Source organism: Mobula birostris, chromosome 9 (assembly GCF_030028105.1).
Source record: "Mobula birostris isolate sMobBir1 chromosome 9, sMobBir1.hap1, whole genome shotgun sequence".
Classification (NCBI taxonomy): domain Eukaryota; kingdom Metazoa; phylum Chordata; class Chondrichthyes; order Myliobatiformes; family Myliobatidae; genus Mobula; species Mobula birostris.
The window spans coordinates 75,191,861-75,211,936 of record NC_092378.1 but is presented as its reverse complement, the minus strand read 5'-3'; the positions used below and the strand labels follow the sequence as shown (position 1 = coordinate 75,211,936).

Sequence of the window (20,076 nt, the reverse complement as noted above, 5' to 3'; positions counted from 1 at the left end):
ATGTATTTGAGATACTTCATTGCTCACTCACATGCAATCTCTGAACTGGCAGGCGGGCAATCATTCTTCAGTCGGAAGGATTCCATTCGAAATATCTACACCAGCATCCAAAATGAACTGCGCAAGCTGGTCGCTTTTGGGAAGGGTTCGACGGCTAGCAACTCATCCCACCTGGATGTGCTTCTCTGCCACCTCTCTGAGCAGCTCTGTGATTTCATCCAGGCCCGAATGGAAATTGCCGAGTTCTATGAGAAAATATACTCTCTCAGCACACAGAAGTCCATCCATTCCATGGAGTTGGTGGACACACTGGAATCTATCGTACAGAAGTATAGCTCCAGGTCAGTGGAAGTCCTAATTTAGTGATTTTGGGGTCAGTACTGCAGAGAAGCATACTGAGGTTTTGATCATCCACAGGGTGTTTCGGATTGGACCAACCATGGTCCATAGTCTTACACCTTGATGTTTCCAATAAATATTGGCCAGGGTGGCTGTACAGGACAAACTTTTAATCAAACCTGAGGTAATATAAACTTTGGTTAGACCACACTTAGAGCATTGTGTTTAGTTCTGGTCATCTCTTGATAGTAAGCTTTCAAGAGGGTGCAGAGAAGATTTACCCTGGAGGTTGTCTATAGGTTGAGTGGGCTAAGACTTTTCTCTTTAGAGAGAAAGAGGATGGAGGGTGACTTGATAGAGATGCACAAGATGATAAGAGATAGATAGAGGCTGATACATTAGGGATATTTCAGATACTCTTAGATAGGCACATGAATGAAAGAAAAATTAGGGGCTAGATTGATCATAACATCTTGGGCTGAAGGGCCTGGAATGTGCTGCAGTTTTCTATGTCAAATCTACCAGAGAGGGCTCTGGAGAAATAAAATTATGTTTTCTGGTGTGAAGAAGGTTACTTATGAGAAAGGATTAGCTAGGATAGACCATTTTTCTTTGGAACAGTGACTTGATCAAATTTGGTAAGATTGAGAAGAGTTGATAAAATCGATAGGAGGGATCTATTTCCCTTGGAACCGATAAATAATTAGGAAGCATGGGTAGAAGGTATTAGATTGATGGATTAGATTCACCCTTAGGGATGTTGGTGATCTGCCCCTCACTGGCTTAAAGGTATTAAACAGTACTTGATAGACTAAGAGCTTACGAACTCTCAGTACTTCCCACATGTTCTTTGCAAATTCTGAAAGCAATTCAAACCTTTTATTGGATTTTCCATTTAATCTTTTGCTTGATTTAAAAAAAAATGCATGTTAGAGATGCCAGATTTGAATGGTTGGAGCTTATACGGTGAGGCTAGATTAATGCACATACTGTATACATGAATTATGTTATATCAGCATTAATTTATTATGAGTACAGATACTGGTGTGATGGTATCTGACAAAGGAACTTAAGTGTTCATCATTATCATCAGGTGCCCAGTTTGAGCTTTGATTGCCATGGCCCACACACTCCTGTTTCGGGTCAAGTGGATCAATTCATTGGTATTCATTTCCAGTTCTCTGGCTGCTGTCTCCATCATCGTTTGTCTTTGTCTTCCTCTTGCTTTCTTCCCTTCAATCTTTCCCATAACTACTGTACATTCTAACTCCTCTTTCCTAATCACATGTCCAATGAAGTTACATTGCCTTTTCATGATCTCATACATTATTTCTCTTTTCATGCTTGCTCTGTGCATGACATCCTCCTTAGATATCCATTTCATCCATGATATTCTTTGCATCCTCCTCAAAAACCACATCTCTGCTGATTCAATTCATTTCCTCATGTTACTAGATATTGTCCAACATTCTGAGCCATATAACATAACTGGATAAATGTAACATTTCAGTACTCTGAGGCGGGTTGTCATGCCTAGTTTAGTATTGGTCAGTATACTCGTCATTCTTGTAAAGGTGTCTTTTGCCATCCCTATTCTTCTTTTGATGTCCATGTCGCACCTGCCATCTGATGTCACCCAGTTTCCTCAGTAGCAAAAATTCTGTACTTGTTTTATGTCTTCCCCGTTTATTCTCAGCCTTCATATAGAATTCTCCTTCTTTTTGGATATCACCATACATTGTCTTTTTGCAATTGATAGACATCCATTTTTGCACTTTCTTCAACAATTATATCAATTAAATTTTGTAGTTCTTCCTCCGTATTTGCAATTAACACAGTGTCATCTGCATATCTGAAATTATTGATGTTTTCACTGCCAACTTTGATTCCCGAGATGTCTCTTATTTTTTGTAATATTGTTTCACTGTACACATTAAACAAATCAGGGGAGAAAACACACCCTTGTCTAACGCCTCTCTTGATTTTCGTGAACTGACTCACCTCTCCATCTATTCTTACAGCGGCAGTTTGTTCTCAGTACAGATTCCTGAGTAGGCGGAGGTCTTTCAAATCTAGATCTAGAGTTTTCTACAATACTTCAAATAACTTACTGTGCTTCACTTCATCAAATGCTTTTGTGTAGTCGACAAAACAAGCAAATAAATCTTTTTGCACTTGAATAGCTCGTTCTGATAGTATCCTTAACATCAATATTGCGTTTCTTGTACCTTTGTCTTTCACAAAACCACGTTGTTCTTTGCCTATTTCAGCTTGTATCTTACCTTTAGCTCTTGTCATCAAAATTCTTAGAAGTATCTTGGTGATATGACTCATTAGACTTACGTAATTCACATTCTATTGCTCCATGTTTCTTAGGAAGAGTGATAAATACTGATTTTTTTCATCTCTTCTGGTATTATTCCAGTCTCATAAATGTCATTGATTAAATCAGTAAGTTTTTCAATTCCATATTCTTCAAGGGTGATAATTTGTTCTATTACTAATTCATCAAGGCCTGCTGCCTTTCCTTTCTTCATCTTATTTATTGCATTATGAACTTCAGATTTTAAAATACTTGGACCTTCAATGTTTTTCTTAATTTCTGGTTTTTTGCCTCGATTGTCTTCAAACAATTCCTGAATATACACAGTCCATCTGTTCATAATCTCATCTTTTTCCATGATAATGGTACTGTCCTTTGCTTTCAAACATCCATCTGAAGAACAGAGGAGCTTTTTACCAGTGATATTCTTGATTTGATGATGTAACCTTTTTGGATCAGTAATAGGGATTCTTTCTATTTGCTCACATTCCTGGTTTAACCATTCTTCTTTGGCTTTTTGATATAAGCTTTAAATTTTTAATCTAGGACATATATTCCATAGGATTTGCTTTCTTCTGTCTCCTTTCTTCCATTAGATCTTTGATTTCATCTGTCATCCATTTATTCTTTGTGCCTTTTTCTTTTTTAGGAATCGCTGACTTTGCTGATTCTACCAAGGCATCCTTTAGCGAGTTAAATTTCATTTCTACATGATTGCTATCATCTTCAACAGATTCTATTTCTATATTTGAAATCTATTCCTTACTTCAATTGTAAATTTTTGTCTTAAGTTTTCTTCTTTAATTAATTGCAAGGGATTGTTCAGGTTTTTGCTTCTTTGGTTTTTTAAGTTTTACTTTTACATGACATACTACTGGGTTATGGACACTATTACAGTCTGTACCTGGATATGTTTTGCATTGGGTCACTGAGTTTCTAAACCTTTGGTTTATAGTAATAAAGTCAAGTTGATTTCTAGTGTTATCAGCTGGACTTTTCCAGGTCCGCAAGTGTCTTGGGTGGTTTTTAAAGTAGGTATTCATAATGACCTGATTATTCATCTTGCACCATTCTACCCATTTCTCATCTCTTACATTTCTTTCCCCTAGTCCAAATTTTCCTCAAGTATTTCCATCAGCAGCTTATCCTACTTTAGCATTTAGATCTCCCATGACAATAACAGTATCTTGAGATTTGCATCCATTCTTTGCTTGTTCAAGCTCTTAATAGAATTTATCTATATCTTCATTTGTTCCATCTGTTGATAGTGCATTTATCTTAAGTGTTAGACTATACTTTTAGAGCTCCACTCCAAAGCAATTCTAAGACCTAACATTTTTGAAGATAAATTAGTATCTTTGAAAATGCAAGCCAAATCAAAGAAATATGTTGAACTCTGCTGCAGTATATTTCAATACTGCCTTTGAGTTGTACATTCACTGATTTTTCCTTCCAGATGTACAGTGAGTCTCACATTAACACACACAAAATGCTGGAAGAATTCAGCAGGTCAGGCAGCATCTATAGAGTGGAATAAACAAACGACATTTTGGGCCGAGACCCTTTAGGATGCATTGATGAAGGGTCTTGGCATGAAATGTCGACTGTCTATTTCTCTCCATAGATACTGCCTGGCATTTTGTGTGTGTTACTTTGGATTTCCAGCATCTACAGAAACACTCGTGTTCATGACTCTCACGTTAAGCTATTTTCTGAATTCTGACAGTGATGATTGCTTATGAATCAGTTGTTTGTGGTTTCTAGTCATGCTCCAGAGATGATAGATTCTGAGCAGTACAGCAGTCAGTAACCTAAATCTCATCCAGCTGAGCAAGACAGGTGTTGAGAGGTGGAATATTTCAAGGAGGACAGAATGAATAGTCGATGTTAGGAATCTTGATCACTATTTTGTACAGAGCACGTTTCTGCAGTTGATCTATTAAAATCAGAATTAGGATCAGCTTTATTATTACTGACACTTGTTTAGAAATGTATTGTTGTTTTGCGGCAATGGTACAGTGCAATACATAAAATTGCTCTAAGTTACAATGCCTTGTGGAAAGGGATGAACACAGGTGGGAATGAAATCCTGATTTAAAAAAAAAATTACAAAAAAGGTGGGATTACCGATTTCAATTCAACTTCTGATTCCCATTCCAACATGTCAGTCCATGGCCTCCTCTACTCCCGTAATGAGGCCACCCTCAGGTTGGAGGAGCAACACCTCATATTTCTTCTTCTTTTTCAATCTTTTTATTAATTTCATAGAATGAAAACATAACATAGCAATAATACAAATAGTAGGAGATACATTGTTACACTTAAAATGAGTAATTGTAAGACCAAATAGTATAAATTGACAAAGCTCCCAATCGTGTAGAATAGCAATGAATAATACAAAGCAAAAAAAAACTGAAGAAAATTCATGAAAAAGAAAAAAAATAGAAAAAAAAACCCAATCCCTAAAAAAACTAAACAGAATTAGTCAACTAAACTAAAAGACTTGGGCAAAACTAACAACTTAAAAATGGGAAAGAAGAAAACCTTAGTGTCGACGACTCCATTCCTCTCAACCAACAGTACAGAGAAATAAAAGAAGTTTGGAAATGGTCAAATTACATCAAATGAAAATGCTGAATGAATGGCCTCCAAGTTTTTTCAAATTTAATGGAAGGGTCATAAACCGCACTTCTAATTTTTTCCAAATTCAAACACACCATAGTTTGTGAAAACCAATGAAATGCAGTAGGAGGGTTAATCTCTTTCCAATTCAGCAGAATGGATCTTCTAGCCATTAAGTAAGAAATGCAATCATCCTACGTGCTGAAGAGGTTAAACAATTTGAATCTATCATTGGTAATCCAAAGATAGCAGTAATTGGATGAGGTTGTAAGTCTATATTCAAAACCGTTTGAAATAATGTCAAAAATATCTTTCCAATATTTTTCCAACAAAGGACATGACCAAAACATGTGAGTTAAAGAAGCTATCTCGCAATGACATCTATCACATATTGGATTAATATACGAATAATAACGAGATAGTTTATCTTTGGACATATGAGCCCTGTGCACTACTTTAAACTGTATCAACACATGTTTAGCACATATAGAGGATAAATTAACCAATTGAAGAATTTTTTCCCATTTTTCAATCGGTATAATAATCTTAAGTTCTCTTTCCCACCTCATATTTCACCTGGGTAGCTTTCAACCTGATGCCATGAAGTAATTTCCCCCCTCCACTCCTTTTCTATTCTTCATTCTGGCTACCCTCCCATCCCTTATCCTCAGCTGCCTACCGTAGCCCTTTGGTTCCCCTCCTCCTTTCCTTTCTTCCATGGTCTACTGTCCTCCTTCAGCATTTCACTTCTTCCATCTCACACCTTTATCCCCCCTCCCCACCCTTCTACCTTCTCCTTCATCTGGTCTCACATTTCACCTCCCAGCTTTTTACTTTATACCCCCCTCCCCACCCACCCACTTTCCCCCTTACCTGGTCCCCCTTCATCTGGTCTCATACCACCTGCCAGCTGTACTACTCTCCATCCGCCACATTCTTTCTAGGTTTTATTTTATTTAGAGATACATCACGGTAATAGGCTCTCCTGTCCTAATGAGACTGCGCCTCACTTTGTGACCAATTTTCCTACTGACCTGTACATATTTGGAATATGGGAGGAAACCAGAGCAACTGGAGAAAATCCACCTGGTCACAGGGCAGACGTACAAACTCCTTACAGGGTGTGTGATAATTGAACCTGGGTTGCTGGTGCTGTAATAGCATTAATGCTACCGTGCAGCCCCAGTATTCTGGCTTCTGCCCTCTTCCACTCCAGTTCTGATGAAGGGTCTTAGCCTGAAACATTGACTGTTTACTTCCCTCTGTAGATGCTGCTTGACTTGCTGAGCTCCCCTGACATTTTGTGTGTGTTGCTCAAGATTTCCAGCATCTATAGAATCTATTTGATGAGTTTAACATGTGTTGGCTTTGACTTCCTCAGGTTCCATCACCCAATCCTGAGCCCTTTGGAAAGCTGCTTCCATCTGGAGGTGGATGTGCTCAGCCAGCTGCTGAAGGCTCAGGCCGAGATCAGCGAATGGAGGTTTCTCCCTTCTCTGCTCAACTTGCACGGCGCCCACTCCAAACTGCAGAGCTGGGGCCAGATGTTTGAGAAGCAGCGAGAGACCAGGAAGCACCTGTTTGGGGGCCAGACCCAGAAGGCCCTCCAGCCACCTCACCTCTTCCAGTGGCTGGCCAGGCTGAAGAACGCTCTCTTGGCCAAGTTCAGCTTCTACTTTCATGAGGCCCTGAGCCGCCAGACCACCCCATCAGAGATGAAGGCTCTGACCACCAAGACCAACCCCGACTACTGCGGCAAGATCTCCAGCTTCATCCGTAAGTACGACGCCCAGAATGTTTCCCTCATCTTTGATAACCGGGGTTCGGAGACCTTCCAGGGGCATGGCTACCACCACCCCCACTCATACAGAGAAGCCCCTAAGGGAGTGGATCAGTACCCAGCAGTAGTCTCTCTGCCCAGCGATCGGCCTTTGATTCATTGGCCCAGTGTCATCATGATCATGACAGACAGTGCAATGGAGCTCAACACTTTGGAAAAAGTGGTCCATTTCTATGACGACAAGGTCCAGAGCACCTACTTCCTCACGCGCCCTGAACCACAGTTCACCCTTGTGGTGATCTTCGACTCCAGGAAGTCAGAGAAGGATTCCCACTTTCTCTCTTTCCTCAACGAGCTCTCTGGCTCCTTGAAGAACAGCAAGCCATTTGCCAGTTTGAAACCCGGTTCAAAGGGCTGATGCCAATACCATGTCGGACAGTGACTCACTACTGTGCATTACAGAACCAATGACATTTGTATGAAGAACTTCGGATGTGGATGTTCGATCTGCACTCAGCTAGGAAATGCAGACCTTTTGCCAAGTACGGTTGCTGCCGTTTCATTCTAATACTCACTGAGATAATGATTCCATTTTCCCTAGTAACTTATTACTGTGAAATAAAAAAAAACTCAACTCTTTGCAAAGCATGAGGTTTAATCCGAGGTGTTATTTGAAAATGAAAGGATACGTTTACAATGCATTTAAATACAGAGGAGGAAACAACAGATGCTGCTTGATCCACCGAGTTCTTCCAGCTGATTATTTGTTGTTTGCCATTGCAAGCATTCAAGGAATTGAAACAGAAACCAGTCCCTTGAGCCTGCCTCTTCATTCAGCCAGGTATTCACTGCCATTGACAACTTCTCTCTGACTTCTCCCTCATGATCCATCTGTCTGTGAAGTTCTTTTCTGAGTAATAACTTGTACACTTTGGTTTGGAATAGAGCATCTAAGTTGTTAAGAGAGCATATAGTTTGTTGCCCTTCATTAGTCAGGGGATTGATTTCAAAAGCTGTTAGGTGATTTTGCTGCTCCAAGAATCCCTGGATATACCACGCTGTGTTCCGTTCTGGTCACATCATTATAGGAAGGGACTTTGGAGAGGGTGCTGAGGAGATTTACCAGGATGCTATGTGGACTAGAGAGCATGTCTTATGAGGATAGGTTGAGCAAGCTAGGACTTTTCTCTTTAGAGAGAAAGAGGATGAACAGTGACTTGATGGAGATGCACAGAGAGTAAGAGGCACAGAGTTTTTCCCAGGGCAAAAATGGTTAATACTTGGGGTACATTGGAGCCCTATTAAGGTGACTGGAGGAAAGTATGGGAAGATGGCTCAGGTAGTTATTTTTTACACAGAGAGTTGTGAATGCATGGAATGTGCTGCCCTGCCAGGGATGGTGAAAGAGACAGATACAGGGCAGGGGTTCCCCATCTTTTTATGCCATGGATCCTTACCATTAACTGAAGTGTCTGTGGACTCAGGTTGGGAACAGCTGCCTTAGAGGCATTTAAGAAACTCTTCAATAGGCACATAGATGAAGGAAAAATGGAGTGCTATGTAGAAAGGAAAGGTTAGATAAATATGAGAGTAGGTTGAAAGGTTGGAACAACATTGTGGGCTGAATGCCATGTACTATGCTGTAATGTTCTGTTTTTACTCCGAGCTTTTCTAGCCTAAGGGAACGTTCTCTGCCCCTCAACTCCTTTTAGAATCTTCACTATTTCATTGAGGATACCTGTCATTCTTCTAAACTATCAGCAGCGTCATAGTTCAGCCTCGTATAGAGCATATGTTGACAGAGGTCATGGGGAAGGGTCACAAGAGAAATCTGTTGGAAACTGAAATTCAAACGTATTTTGAGCCTACGGACAGTTGTTTTAATACTTGACCCAAATCTGGCAGTGTATATTCAGTATCATTAGACTTGAGTCAGGTATCTGGGGTCTTAGCGAAGCACTAAGCCTTAGAACAGTTATTTAAAAAGAGTTGGCCAAACCCATCATGACCCAAAGTGTATCCTATTGGTCTTGTATCAGATAATGTGCCTCTTATTTGATGGTGTGCTAATGGATAGGTAACTAGCGTGATGCAACTGGAAACACATAAGATTCTGCAGATGCTGGAAATCCAGAGCAACACTCACAAAATGCTGGAGGAACTCAGCAGATCAGGCATCATCTATGGAGAGGAATAAATATCCAATATTTCATGATAAAACTCTTCATGAGTCCAGGAAAGATAGGTAGGGAGGGGAAAGGACTACAAGTTTGAAGGTGTTAGGTGAGACCAAGTGGGAGAGAAGGTGAGTGGGTGGGAGAGAGATGATGTAGTGAGAAGCTGGGAGGTGACAAGAGGAAGAGGTAAAGCATTGAAGAAGAAGGAATCTGATAGGAGAGGACAGTGGACCATGGATGAAAGGGAAGGAGGAGGGGTGCCAAAGGGAAGTGATGGGCAGGTGAGGAGAAGAGAAGTGGTGAAGGGTGATCAGGTAACCAGAATGGGGAATGGATAAAGAGAGAAGGGGGTGGGGTGGAGAAGTTACCAGAAGTTAGAGAAATCAATGTTCATGTTGTCAGGTTAGAGGCTATCCAGACAGAATATGAGGTGTTGCTCCTCCAACTTGAGTGTGTCCTCATCATAGCAGTAGAGGAAGCCATGGACATATGTGTTAGATCATAGAACATAGAACAGTACAGCACAGCACAGTACAGGGCCTTCGGCCCACAATGTTATGCCGACCCTTAAACCCCGCCTCCCATATAACCGCCCCCCCCACCTTAAATGCCTCCATATACCTGTCTAGTAGTCTCTCAAATTTCACTAGTGTATCTGCCTCCACCACTGACTCAGGCAGTGCATTCCAGGCACCAACCACTCTCTGAGTAAAAAACCTTCCTCTAATATCCCTCTTGAACTTCCCACCCCTTACCTTAAAGCCATGTCCCCTTGTATTGAGCAGTGGTGTCCTGGGGAAGAGGCACTGGCTGTCCACTCTATCTGTTCATCTTAATATCTTGTATACCTCTATCATGTCTCCTCTCAACCTCCTTTTCTCCAGAGAGTAAAGCCCTAGTTTCCTTAATCTCTGATCATAATGCATACTCTCTAAACCAGGCAGCATCCTGGTAAATCTCCTCTGCACTCTTTCCAGTGCTTCCACATCCTTCCTATAGTGAGGCGACCAGAACTGGACACAGTACTCCAAGTTCTGCATCATTACCCCGCGACTCTTAAACTCTATCCCTCGACTTATGAAAGCTAACACTCCATAAGCTTTCTTAACTACCCTATCTACCTGTGAGGCAACTTTCAGGGATCTGTGGACATGTACCCCCAGATCCCTCTGCTCCTCCATACTTCCAAGTATCCTGCCATTTACTTTGTACTCTGCCTTGGAGTTTGTCCTTCCAAAGTGTACCACCTCATACTTCTCCATGTTGAACTCCATCTGCCACTTCTCAGCCCACTTCTGCATCTTATCAATGTCTCTCTGCAATCTTCGACAATCCTCTACACTATCCACAACACCACCAACCTTTGTGTCATCTGCAAATTTGCCAACCCACCCTTCTACCCGCACATCCAGGTTGTTAATAAAAATCATGAAAAGTAGAGGTCCCAGAACAGATCCTTGTGGGACACCACTAGTCACAATCCTCCAATCTGAATGTACTCCCTCCACCACGGCCCTTTGCTTTCTGCAAGCAAGCCAATTCTGAATCCACCTGGCCAAACTTCCCTGGATCCCAAGCATTCATCAAATCCTTCCACCTCCTTCATTCTTCAGTCCTGATGAAGGGTTCCGGCCAGAAACGTCGACTCATCATTTCCACTGATGCTGCCCGACCTGCTGAGTTTATCCAGCGTACTGTAGGTGTTGCCTTGATCAAAGCATCTGCAGATTATTTTGTGTTTCTCATGCCTTCTGACTTTCTGAATAAGCCTACTGTGTGGAACCTTGTCAAATGCCTTACTAAAATCCATGTAGATCACATCCGCTGCACTACCTTCGTCTATATGCCTGGTCACCACCTCAAAGAACTCTATCAGGCTTGTTAGACATGATCTGCCCTTCACAAAGCCATGCTGACTGTCCCTGATCAGACCATGATTCTCTAAATGCCCATAGATCCTATCTCCAAGAATCTTTTCCAACAGCTTTCCCACCACAGACATAAGGCTCACTGGTCTGTAATTACCCGGACTATCTCTACTACCTTTTTTGAACAAAGGGACAACATTCGCCTCCCTTCAATCCTCCGCTACCATTCCCGTGGACAACAAGGACATAAAGATCCTAGCCAGAGGCTTAGCAATCTCTTCCCTTGCCTTGTGGAGCAGCCTGGGGAATATTCTGTCAGGCCCCGGGGAGTTATCTGTCCTCATGTATTTTAACAACTCCAACACCTCCTCTCCTTTAATATCAACATGCTCCAGAACATCAACCACACTCACATTGTCCTCACCATCATCAAGTTCTCTCTCATTGGTGAATACTGAAGAGAAGTATTCATTGAGGACCTCGCTCACTTCCACAGCCTCCCGGCACATCTTCCCACCTTTATCTCTAATCGGTCCTTTCTTCACTCCTGCCATCCTTTTTTTCTTCACATAATTGAAGAATGCCCTGGGGTTTTCCTTTACCCTACTTGCCAAGGCCTTCTCATGCCCCCTTCTTGCTCTCCTCAGCCCCTTCTTAAGCTCCTTTCTTGCTACCCTATATTCCTCAATAGACCCATCTGATCCTTGCTTCCTAAACCTCATGTATGCTGCCTTCTTCCACCTGACTAGATTTTCCACCTCACTTGTCACCCATGGTTCCTTCACCCTACCATTCTTTATCTTCCTCACCGGGACAAATTTATCCCTAACATCGTGCAAGAGATCCCTAAACATCGACCAGATGTCCATAGTACATTTCCCTGCAAAAACATCATCCCAATTCACACCCGCAAGTTCTAGCCTTCTAGCCTCATAATTTGCCCTTCCCCAATTAAAAATTTTCCTGTCCTCTCTGATTCTGTCCTTTTCCATGATAATGTTAAAGGCCAGGGAGCAGTGGTATTGGAATGGGAATTGGGGAGTGATGCAAATGCACAAGTTGTGGAGAGCTGAGATGACTCCATGCTTCAAGATTTCAAAATCAGTAATTCTGAATTCAAGTGTCCTCCAGAAACCAAAGTACACAAATCGACTTGGTGAGGGATTGAAACAGCAAAGTGCTAGAGATACTCGGCTAGTCAGGCGGCATCTGTAGAGAGAAAAGTTTGCGGAATCTCCAGCATTTTTAAAAATTTCAGATTGTTATCATTGCAGTTTTATTTGCTTTTTTATAGTCTGAAGGATTTCTGCATAGTTAGAGTGATGTTAAAGCGAGTCTGTCTGCCCACTGCATTACATTGAAATCAACAAGTTGAATTATTCCTGGTGTCCTGTCCGCACATTAGAAAACAGATTATTTGCTCTTTGTGATTTGTTTGTGTTTGCCAGGTGTAAATTACCTGCTATAGTTTTTACATTACAACGTGAATACACTTCAAAAATAGAGAGCTACCTGTGGGATGGTCTGGAGACAAAATTCTGGAATTCATGGTCCATCTGACAGCATAAGTTAGGAGGAAATAATTCATATTAAAGGGTTCTGAGTGTGATTAAACTCACACATATTTCCTAGATTCAAACAATAATTTGTATTCAGAGGCTTTAATTTGTGAAACACCCAGGAACTTTTGCGAAAGAATAAATATCTGATAAGCAGCAGATGAGTTGAGGAAACTTTTGGAATAGTTTGTTATCACAGACATACAGTATGTTGTGAAATTTGTTTTGTCACAGCAGTACAGTGCAATATGTAAAATATACTTTAAGAAAATTAGAATATTAAGTTAGTTTAAGTTACAATGATATATACAGTATGTAGTGTAAATTGTGCTAAATAGTGAGGGATTGTTCATGGTTGATGAGCTGTTCAGGAATCTGATGGCAGAGGGGAAGAGGGAGTCTAGTGCCCATGATGGATCTGGCCGAGTCTACAGCCCTTTGCAGCTTTTTCCAATCTTGTACATTGGAGCCTCCCTATTAGATGGGATAACTAAGTAAGTGAAGATTTGACTGAAACAGATTTAAAGCTGAGCTTACTGGAGAGAATCCACTTAACACATTAGATAGGGAGTGAGGCACATTTGACAAGTTGAAAGTGTTGGTCACTGAACACAGAAGAATTAAAAAGAATAGCATTGACTTGTGTTTCCAGAGTCAGAACAGGCCCATCGGCACAACTCCTCCACACCAACGAAGTTGCCACCCTGAGCTGGTCTTATCAGCATGTGTTTGGCCCATATCCTCTCTAAAAGTGCTTGGAACACTGCCAAGGGAAATCAGTGGAAGCAGATAACATGTCAGCATGGGTTTCCTTACAAATCTATTGGAATTCTTTGAAGAAATAACAAGTGCCTCCAGCATTTTTGTTTTTGTTGTGGATTTCTAGGACATGCAGTTTATTTCCCTTCTTGTATTCCAGGTCTATTTCAGATGCAGATTCAGATTTATTTACCATGTGTACTTCAAAACATACTGTGAAATGCATTGTTTGTGATTGCAGAAATTGGTAGTTATGTTGCCATGGAGAGAAATGTACAAAACCTATTTCATTAGGTGCCAATTTTAAGATCACATTAATTGCATCTACACTCGGTGGCCACTTTGTTAAGTACCCCCATACCTATAAAGTGGGCACTGGGTGTATAACCCATTTGCTTCAAAGGTCAAAGTAAATTTATTATCAAAATACATATATGTCACAGGAAACAAACCTAAGATTCATTTTCTCGTGGGCATACTCAAAAATACATAATAGAATAATAACCATAATGCGATCAATGAAAAACTGCATCAACTTGGTGTTCATCCAGAGTAAAAAAAAGTCAACAGACTGTACAAATATGAAAAGTAATAATTAATAATAAATATAATACATGGCTAAGGAGTTGGTGTAGGAGGGAGGGCATAAGATCTTTGGATCATTGGGTTCTCTTCCAGGGAAGGTGGGACTTGTACAGAAGGGATGGTTTGCACCTGAACTGGTGGGGTTTAAACTAGAGTTGCAGGGGGATGGAAACCAGAGTTCTAGAAGGGTTAATGGAGAGGTTGTGGAGGCAGATGTTGGTAAGACCTGGGACAACGTTAGAAATCAAAAGGTTGAGCATGGTGCGACAACATCGAAAGAGGTGAATACAGGACTGAAGGTGTTGTATCTGAATGTGTGCGGTATATGGAATAAGGAAGATGAACTTGCAGCGCAGTTGCAGATTGGTAGGTATGGTGTTGTAGGCATCACCAAATCTGGTTGAAAGATTATAGCAGGGAGCTTTATATCCAAGGATACACACTGTATCGAAAGGATAGGCAGGAAGGCAGAGAGGGTGGCATTGCTCTGTTGGTAAAAAATTAAATCAAATCATTAGAAAGAGATGACATAGGGTCAGAAGGTGTTGAATCATTGTGGATAGGGCAAAGGAACTGCATGGGTAAGAAGACCCTGATGGGAGTTGTATACAGACCCCTAAACTTTGCCTACAAATTACAATGGGAGATAGAAAGTGCATTGCAAAAGGGCAATGTTACAATAGTCAAGGGGCATTTCAATATGCAGGTAGATTGAGAAAATCCGGTTGGTGCTGGATTACAGGAGGGGGAATTTCTAGAGTGCCTACAAGATGGCTTTTTAGAGCAACTCGTGGTTGAGCGCATTAGAGGATCGCTATTCTGGATTGGGTGTTGTGCAAAGAACCAGTATTAATTAAGAGAGCTCGAGGTAAAAGAACTCTCGGGGAAAGTAGTCATTATATGGTCGAATTGGTCCTGAAATTTGAGAAGGAGAAGCTAAAACCAAATGTGTCAGTATTACACTGGAGTAAAGGGAATTACAGAGGCACGAGAGAGGAGTTGGCCAGAATTGATTGGAAAAGAACACTGGCAGGGATGACGGCAGAGCAACAATGGCTGGAATTTCTGGAAGCAATTTGGAAGGCACAGGATATATACATCCCAAAGAGGAAGAAGTATTCTAATGGAAAGACGACATAACCGTGGCTAACAAGTGAAGTCAAAGCCAACATAAAAGCCAAAGGGAGGGCTTATAATAGAGCAAAGATTATTGGGAAGTTAGAGGATTGGAAAACTTTTAAAAACCACCAGAAGACAACTAAAAGAGTCATTAAGAAGGTAAAGATGGAATATGAAAGTAACCTAGCAGTTAATAGTAAAGAAGATACCAAAAGTTTCTTCAGATACATGAAGTATAAAAGAGAAGTGAGAGTGAATATTGGACCACTGGTAAACGATGCTGGAGAGGTAGTAATGGGAAACAAAAAAACGGCGAACGAACTGAGTAAGTTTATTTTGCATCAATCCCCGCTGTGGAAGACACTAGCAGGATGGTGGAAGTTCCAGGTGTCGGGGCATTAAGTTATGGTAACTAGAGAGAAGGTTCTTGGGAAACTGAAGGGTTTGAAGGTAGATAAATCACCTGGATCAACAGTCACTAGATTCCGGGGTGGTTCTGGTAAACTGGAAAACTACTAATGCCACTCCACTCTTCAAGAAGGGAGAGAGGCAGAAAGAAGGAAACTATAGGCCAGTTAGTTTGATCTCAGTAGTTGGGAAGATGTTGGAGCCGATTATTAAGAATGAGATCTCAGGGTACTTGGAGGCACATGATAAAATAGGTCATCAAGGGAAAATCTTGTTTGACAAATCTGTTGGAATACTTTGAAGAAGTAACAAGCAGGATAGCCAAAGGAGAATTGGTTGATGTGTACTTGTATTTTCAGGAGGCCTTTGACAAGGTACCACACATGAGGCTGCTTAACAAGCTACGAGCCCGTGGTATTACATGAAAGATTCTAACATGAATAAAGCAATAGCTGATTTGCAAGAGGCAAAGAGTGGGAGTAAAGGGAGCATTTTCTGACTGGCTGCCAGTGCCTAGTGGTGTTCCACAGGGGTCTGTCTTGGGATCGACTCTTTGATGTTATATGTAAATGATTTGGATGATGAAATTGATGGCTTTGTTGCAAAGTTTGCATATGATATAAAGATAGGTGGAGGGGCAGGTAGTTTTGTGGAAGTAGAGGGGTTACAGAAGGACTTAGATTAGAATGGGCAATGGCAGAGGGATACAGTGTTGGGAACTGTGTGATCATGTACTTTTGTAGAAGAAATGAAAGAGTTGGCTATTTTCTAAATGGAAAGAAAATACAATCAACTGAGTCGCAAAGGGACTTGGTAGTCCTTCTGCAGGATTCCCTAAAGGTTAATTTGCAGTTTGAGTCTGCGGTGAGCAATGCAAATGCAATGTTATCATTCATTTCAAGAGGATGGGAATATAAAAGCAAGGATGCAGTATTGAAGCTTTATAAAGCACTGGTGAGGTCCCACTTGAAGTATTATGAGCAGGTTAGGGTCCCTTATCTTAGAAAGGAAGTGCTGAAACTTGAGAGAGTTCAAAGGAGGTTCACGAAAATGATTCCAGGATTGAATGGCTTCTCATACGAAGAGCATCTGATGGCTGTGGACCTGTATTTACTGGAATTCAGAAGAATGGGGGGTGGCCTCATTGAAACCTATCGAATAATGGAAAGGACTTGATAGAGTGGATGTGGAGAGGATGTTTCCTATGGTGGGAGAGAATAAGACCAGAGGACACAACCTCAGAATAGAGGGGCATCCGTTTAGAACGGAGGTGAGGAATTGCTTTAGCCAGAGGGTGGTGAAGCTGTGGAATTCTTTGCCACAGGCAGCCGTAGAGGCCTTCTTTATGTATTTTTAAGGCAGAGGTGGATCGATTCTTGATTGGTCAGGCATAAAGGGATACGGTAAGAAGATAAGTGATTGGGGCTGAGAGGAAAATTGGATCAGCCAGGATGATACGGTGAAGCAAGCTTGATGGGCCAAATAGCCTAATTCTGCTCCTATACCTTATGGTCTTATGGTCTAAATAAGCAATAAATATTGAGAACATGAGATGGAGTCCTTGAAAGAGAATCCATGGATTGAGGGAACATTTCAGTGATGGCAAGTGAAATTGAATTTGGTTCATGGGTAATAACTGTTCTTGAACTTGGTGGTGTCTGTCCTGAGGCTCCTGTACCTTCTTTGTGATAGCAGCAGCAAGAAGAGAACATGACCAGGGTGGTAGGGGTCCCTGATGATGGATGCTGCTTTCCTGCAACAACTCTTCTTGTAGATGTGCTCAGTGGTGGGAAGGGCTTTACCTGTGATGGACTGGGTTGTATCCATTACTTAGAACATAGAATAGTACAGCACATTACAGGCCCTTCGGCCCACAATGTTGTGCCGACCCTCAAATCCTGCCTCCCATATAACCCCCCACCTTAAATTCCAACATATACCTGTCTAGTAGTCTCTTAAACTTCACTAGTGTATCTGCCTCCACCACTGACTCAGGCAGTGCATTCCTCTCTGAGTAAAAAACCTTCCTCTAATATCCCCTTTGAACTTTCTACCCCTTACCTTAAAGCCATGTCCTCTTGTATTGAGCAGTGGTGCCCTGGGGAAGAGGTGCTGGCTATCCACTCTGTCTATTCCTCATATTAAGAGGAATATCTTGTACACCTCTGTCATGTTTCCTGTCACCCTCCTTCTCTCCAAAGAGTAAAGTCCGAGCTCCCTTAATCTCTGATCATAATCCATACTCTCTAAACCAGACAGCATCCTGGTAAATCTCCTCTGTACCCTTTCCAATGCTTCCACATCCTTCCTATAATGAGGCAACCAGAACGGGACACAGTACTCCAAGTGTGGCCTAACCAGAGTTTTATAGAGCTGCATCATTACCTCGCGACTCTTAAACTCTATCCCTCAACTTATGAAAGCTAACACCCCATAAGCTTTCTTAACTACCCTATCTACCTGTGAGGCAACTTTCAGGGATCTGTGGACATCTACTCCCAGATCCCTCTGCTCCTCCACACTACCAAGTATCCTGCCATTTACTTTGTACTCTGCCCTGGAGTTTGTCCTTCCAAAGTATACCACCTCACACTTCTCTGGGTTGAACTCCATCTGCCACTTCTCAGCCCACTTCTGCATCCTATCAATGTCTCTCTGCAATCTTTGACAATTCTCTACACTATCTACAACACCACCAATCTTTGTGTCGTCTGCAAACTTGCCAACCCACCCTTCTACCCCCACATCCAAATTCTTACTTTTTGTAAGAATTTCTGTTTAAGGGCATTGGTGTTTTGATACCAGGCTGTGATGTAGCCAGTCAATATACTCTCCACCACACATCTAGAGAAGCTTGTCAAAGTTTTAGATGTCGTGCTAAATCTTTGCAAGCTCCTAAGGAAGTAGAGGTGCTGCTGTACTTTCTTTGTAAATGCACTTACTGGACCCAAGACAGGTCTTCTGAAATGATAACACCAAGGAATTTTAAGTTGCTGACCCTTTCCATCTCTAATGAGGACTGGCTCATGGGCTTCTGATTTCCTCCACCTGAAGTCAATAATCAGCTCTTTGGTCCCACTGACATTGAATAAGAGGTTGTGGTAGCACCACTCAGCCAGATTTCAGGGTTGGACATATTCATTCAGAGATGCTCTTCTGTATGCTGCTGTTGTAACGTGTGGTTATTTGAGTTCCTGTCGCCTTCTTGTCAGTTTGAACCAGCATGGCCATTCTTCTCTGACCTCTCATTAACAAGGTGTTTTTGTCCCCCAGAACTGCCACTCACTGGATGTTTTTGCATTTTGCACTGTAAACCCTAGGGACTGTTGTGCATGAAAATCTCAGGAGATCAGCAGTTTCTGAAATAAACCACCTTGACTGGCACCAACAATAATTCCATGGTCAAAGTCACTTGGATCACATTTCTTCTCTATTCTACTGTTTTGTCTGAACAACAACTGAACCTCTTGACCATGTCTGCATGCTTTTATGCATTGAGTTGCTGCCACTTGATTGGTTGATTAGATATTTGCATTAATGAGCAGGTGCACCTAATAAAGTGGCCACTGTACTTGCAGAACAGCTGAAAGCCACTAGCATTGCTAAGTGCATTGTTATTGATTAAACAACAACTGTGTTCTGGAAAATCAAATTACATGTAATAATCTTGATATACTGAATTAATAAATGTAATTGGAACCATTTGAATGTTGTTTCCAATCACATCTTTAATCTCCAGAAAATGGTCATGCAGCATCTATGGGGGGGGGGGGGAAGGAACAGCAGATAAAATTCCACCTTTAAGTCATGGTTATTGGCAGGCTGCACCAAGTCTAAATCTTTATTCCTTCTCCTGTATACTTCCCTACACCGTATTCAATCAGTCTGTTTCCCTTTAATCCTGTAGTTTGGCTCTGCTTCACTGGGAAGCATGTTGGAGGCGGGGTGCCATATTGCTGAGAAAAATATCGATGACATCACACGAGATTACTTGACACCTTTGTGCACTGTGGTTTTAAAACCGTGACCTTCATACAGTCAGGCAGCACAGGTAAAATGGCAACAAGAGATGCTCCACAGTACTCCTCAATTAATGCTAAAGTCTTTGGAAAGGTTGGAAAGGGTCATGTACATTGCTTGGTGTTGCTCCTGACTATTCTGTTAGGCTGGTCACTCAGTGAAGTTCATGTCCTCCTCTGTATATCAGAGCAATTGCAATTTGGGAGCTGTTCTTCTGCCTATGGGGTGTTTGAGAAAGACCTTGGAAATAACTTGTCCCATGACTGACAGCAAGGAGGACATTGTAAGACATTGATCAGACCACATTTGGAATATTGTGAGGAGTTCTGGGCCCCTTATCTAAGATAAGACGTGCTGGCATTGGAGATGGTCCAGAGGAAGTACACAAGAATGATCCTGGGAATGAAAGGGTTAATGTAGGAGGAGCATTTGATGGCTCCTGCTCTGGAGTTTAGAAGACTGAGGGGAGGGGGATCTCATTGAAACCTTCTGAATATTGAAAGGCCCAAAGAATGGA

The 20,076-nt window shown here is 41.6% G+C and overlaps 1 protein-coding gene across 2 annotated transcripts in view; it reads left to right on the top strand.

Moving 5' to 3' along the window:
- Positions 1–20,076, top strand: part of kics2 (KICSTOR subunit 2) — a 64,173-nt gene that overhangs the window by 2,553 nt on the left and 41,544 nt on the right. The window contains exons 2-3 of one of the 2 annotated variants that reach the window (XM_072268273.1): positions 53–341; positions 6,666–7,060. In XM_072268273.1, the coding sequence (XP_072124374.1) occupies positions 53–341; positions 6,666–7,060 (684 nt within the window). Of the gene's footprint in view, positions 1–52; positions 342–6,665; positions 19,248–20,076 lie in introns of those variants that run through there. The other variant, XM_072268272.1, reaches the window with a different exon arrangement.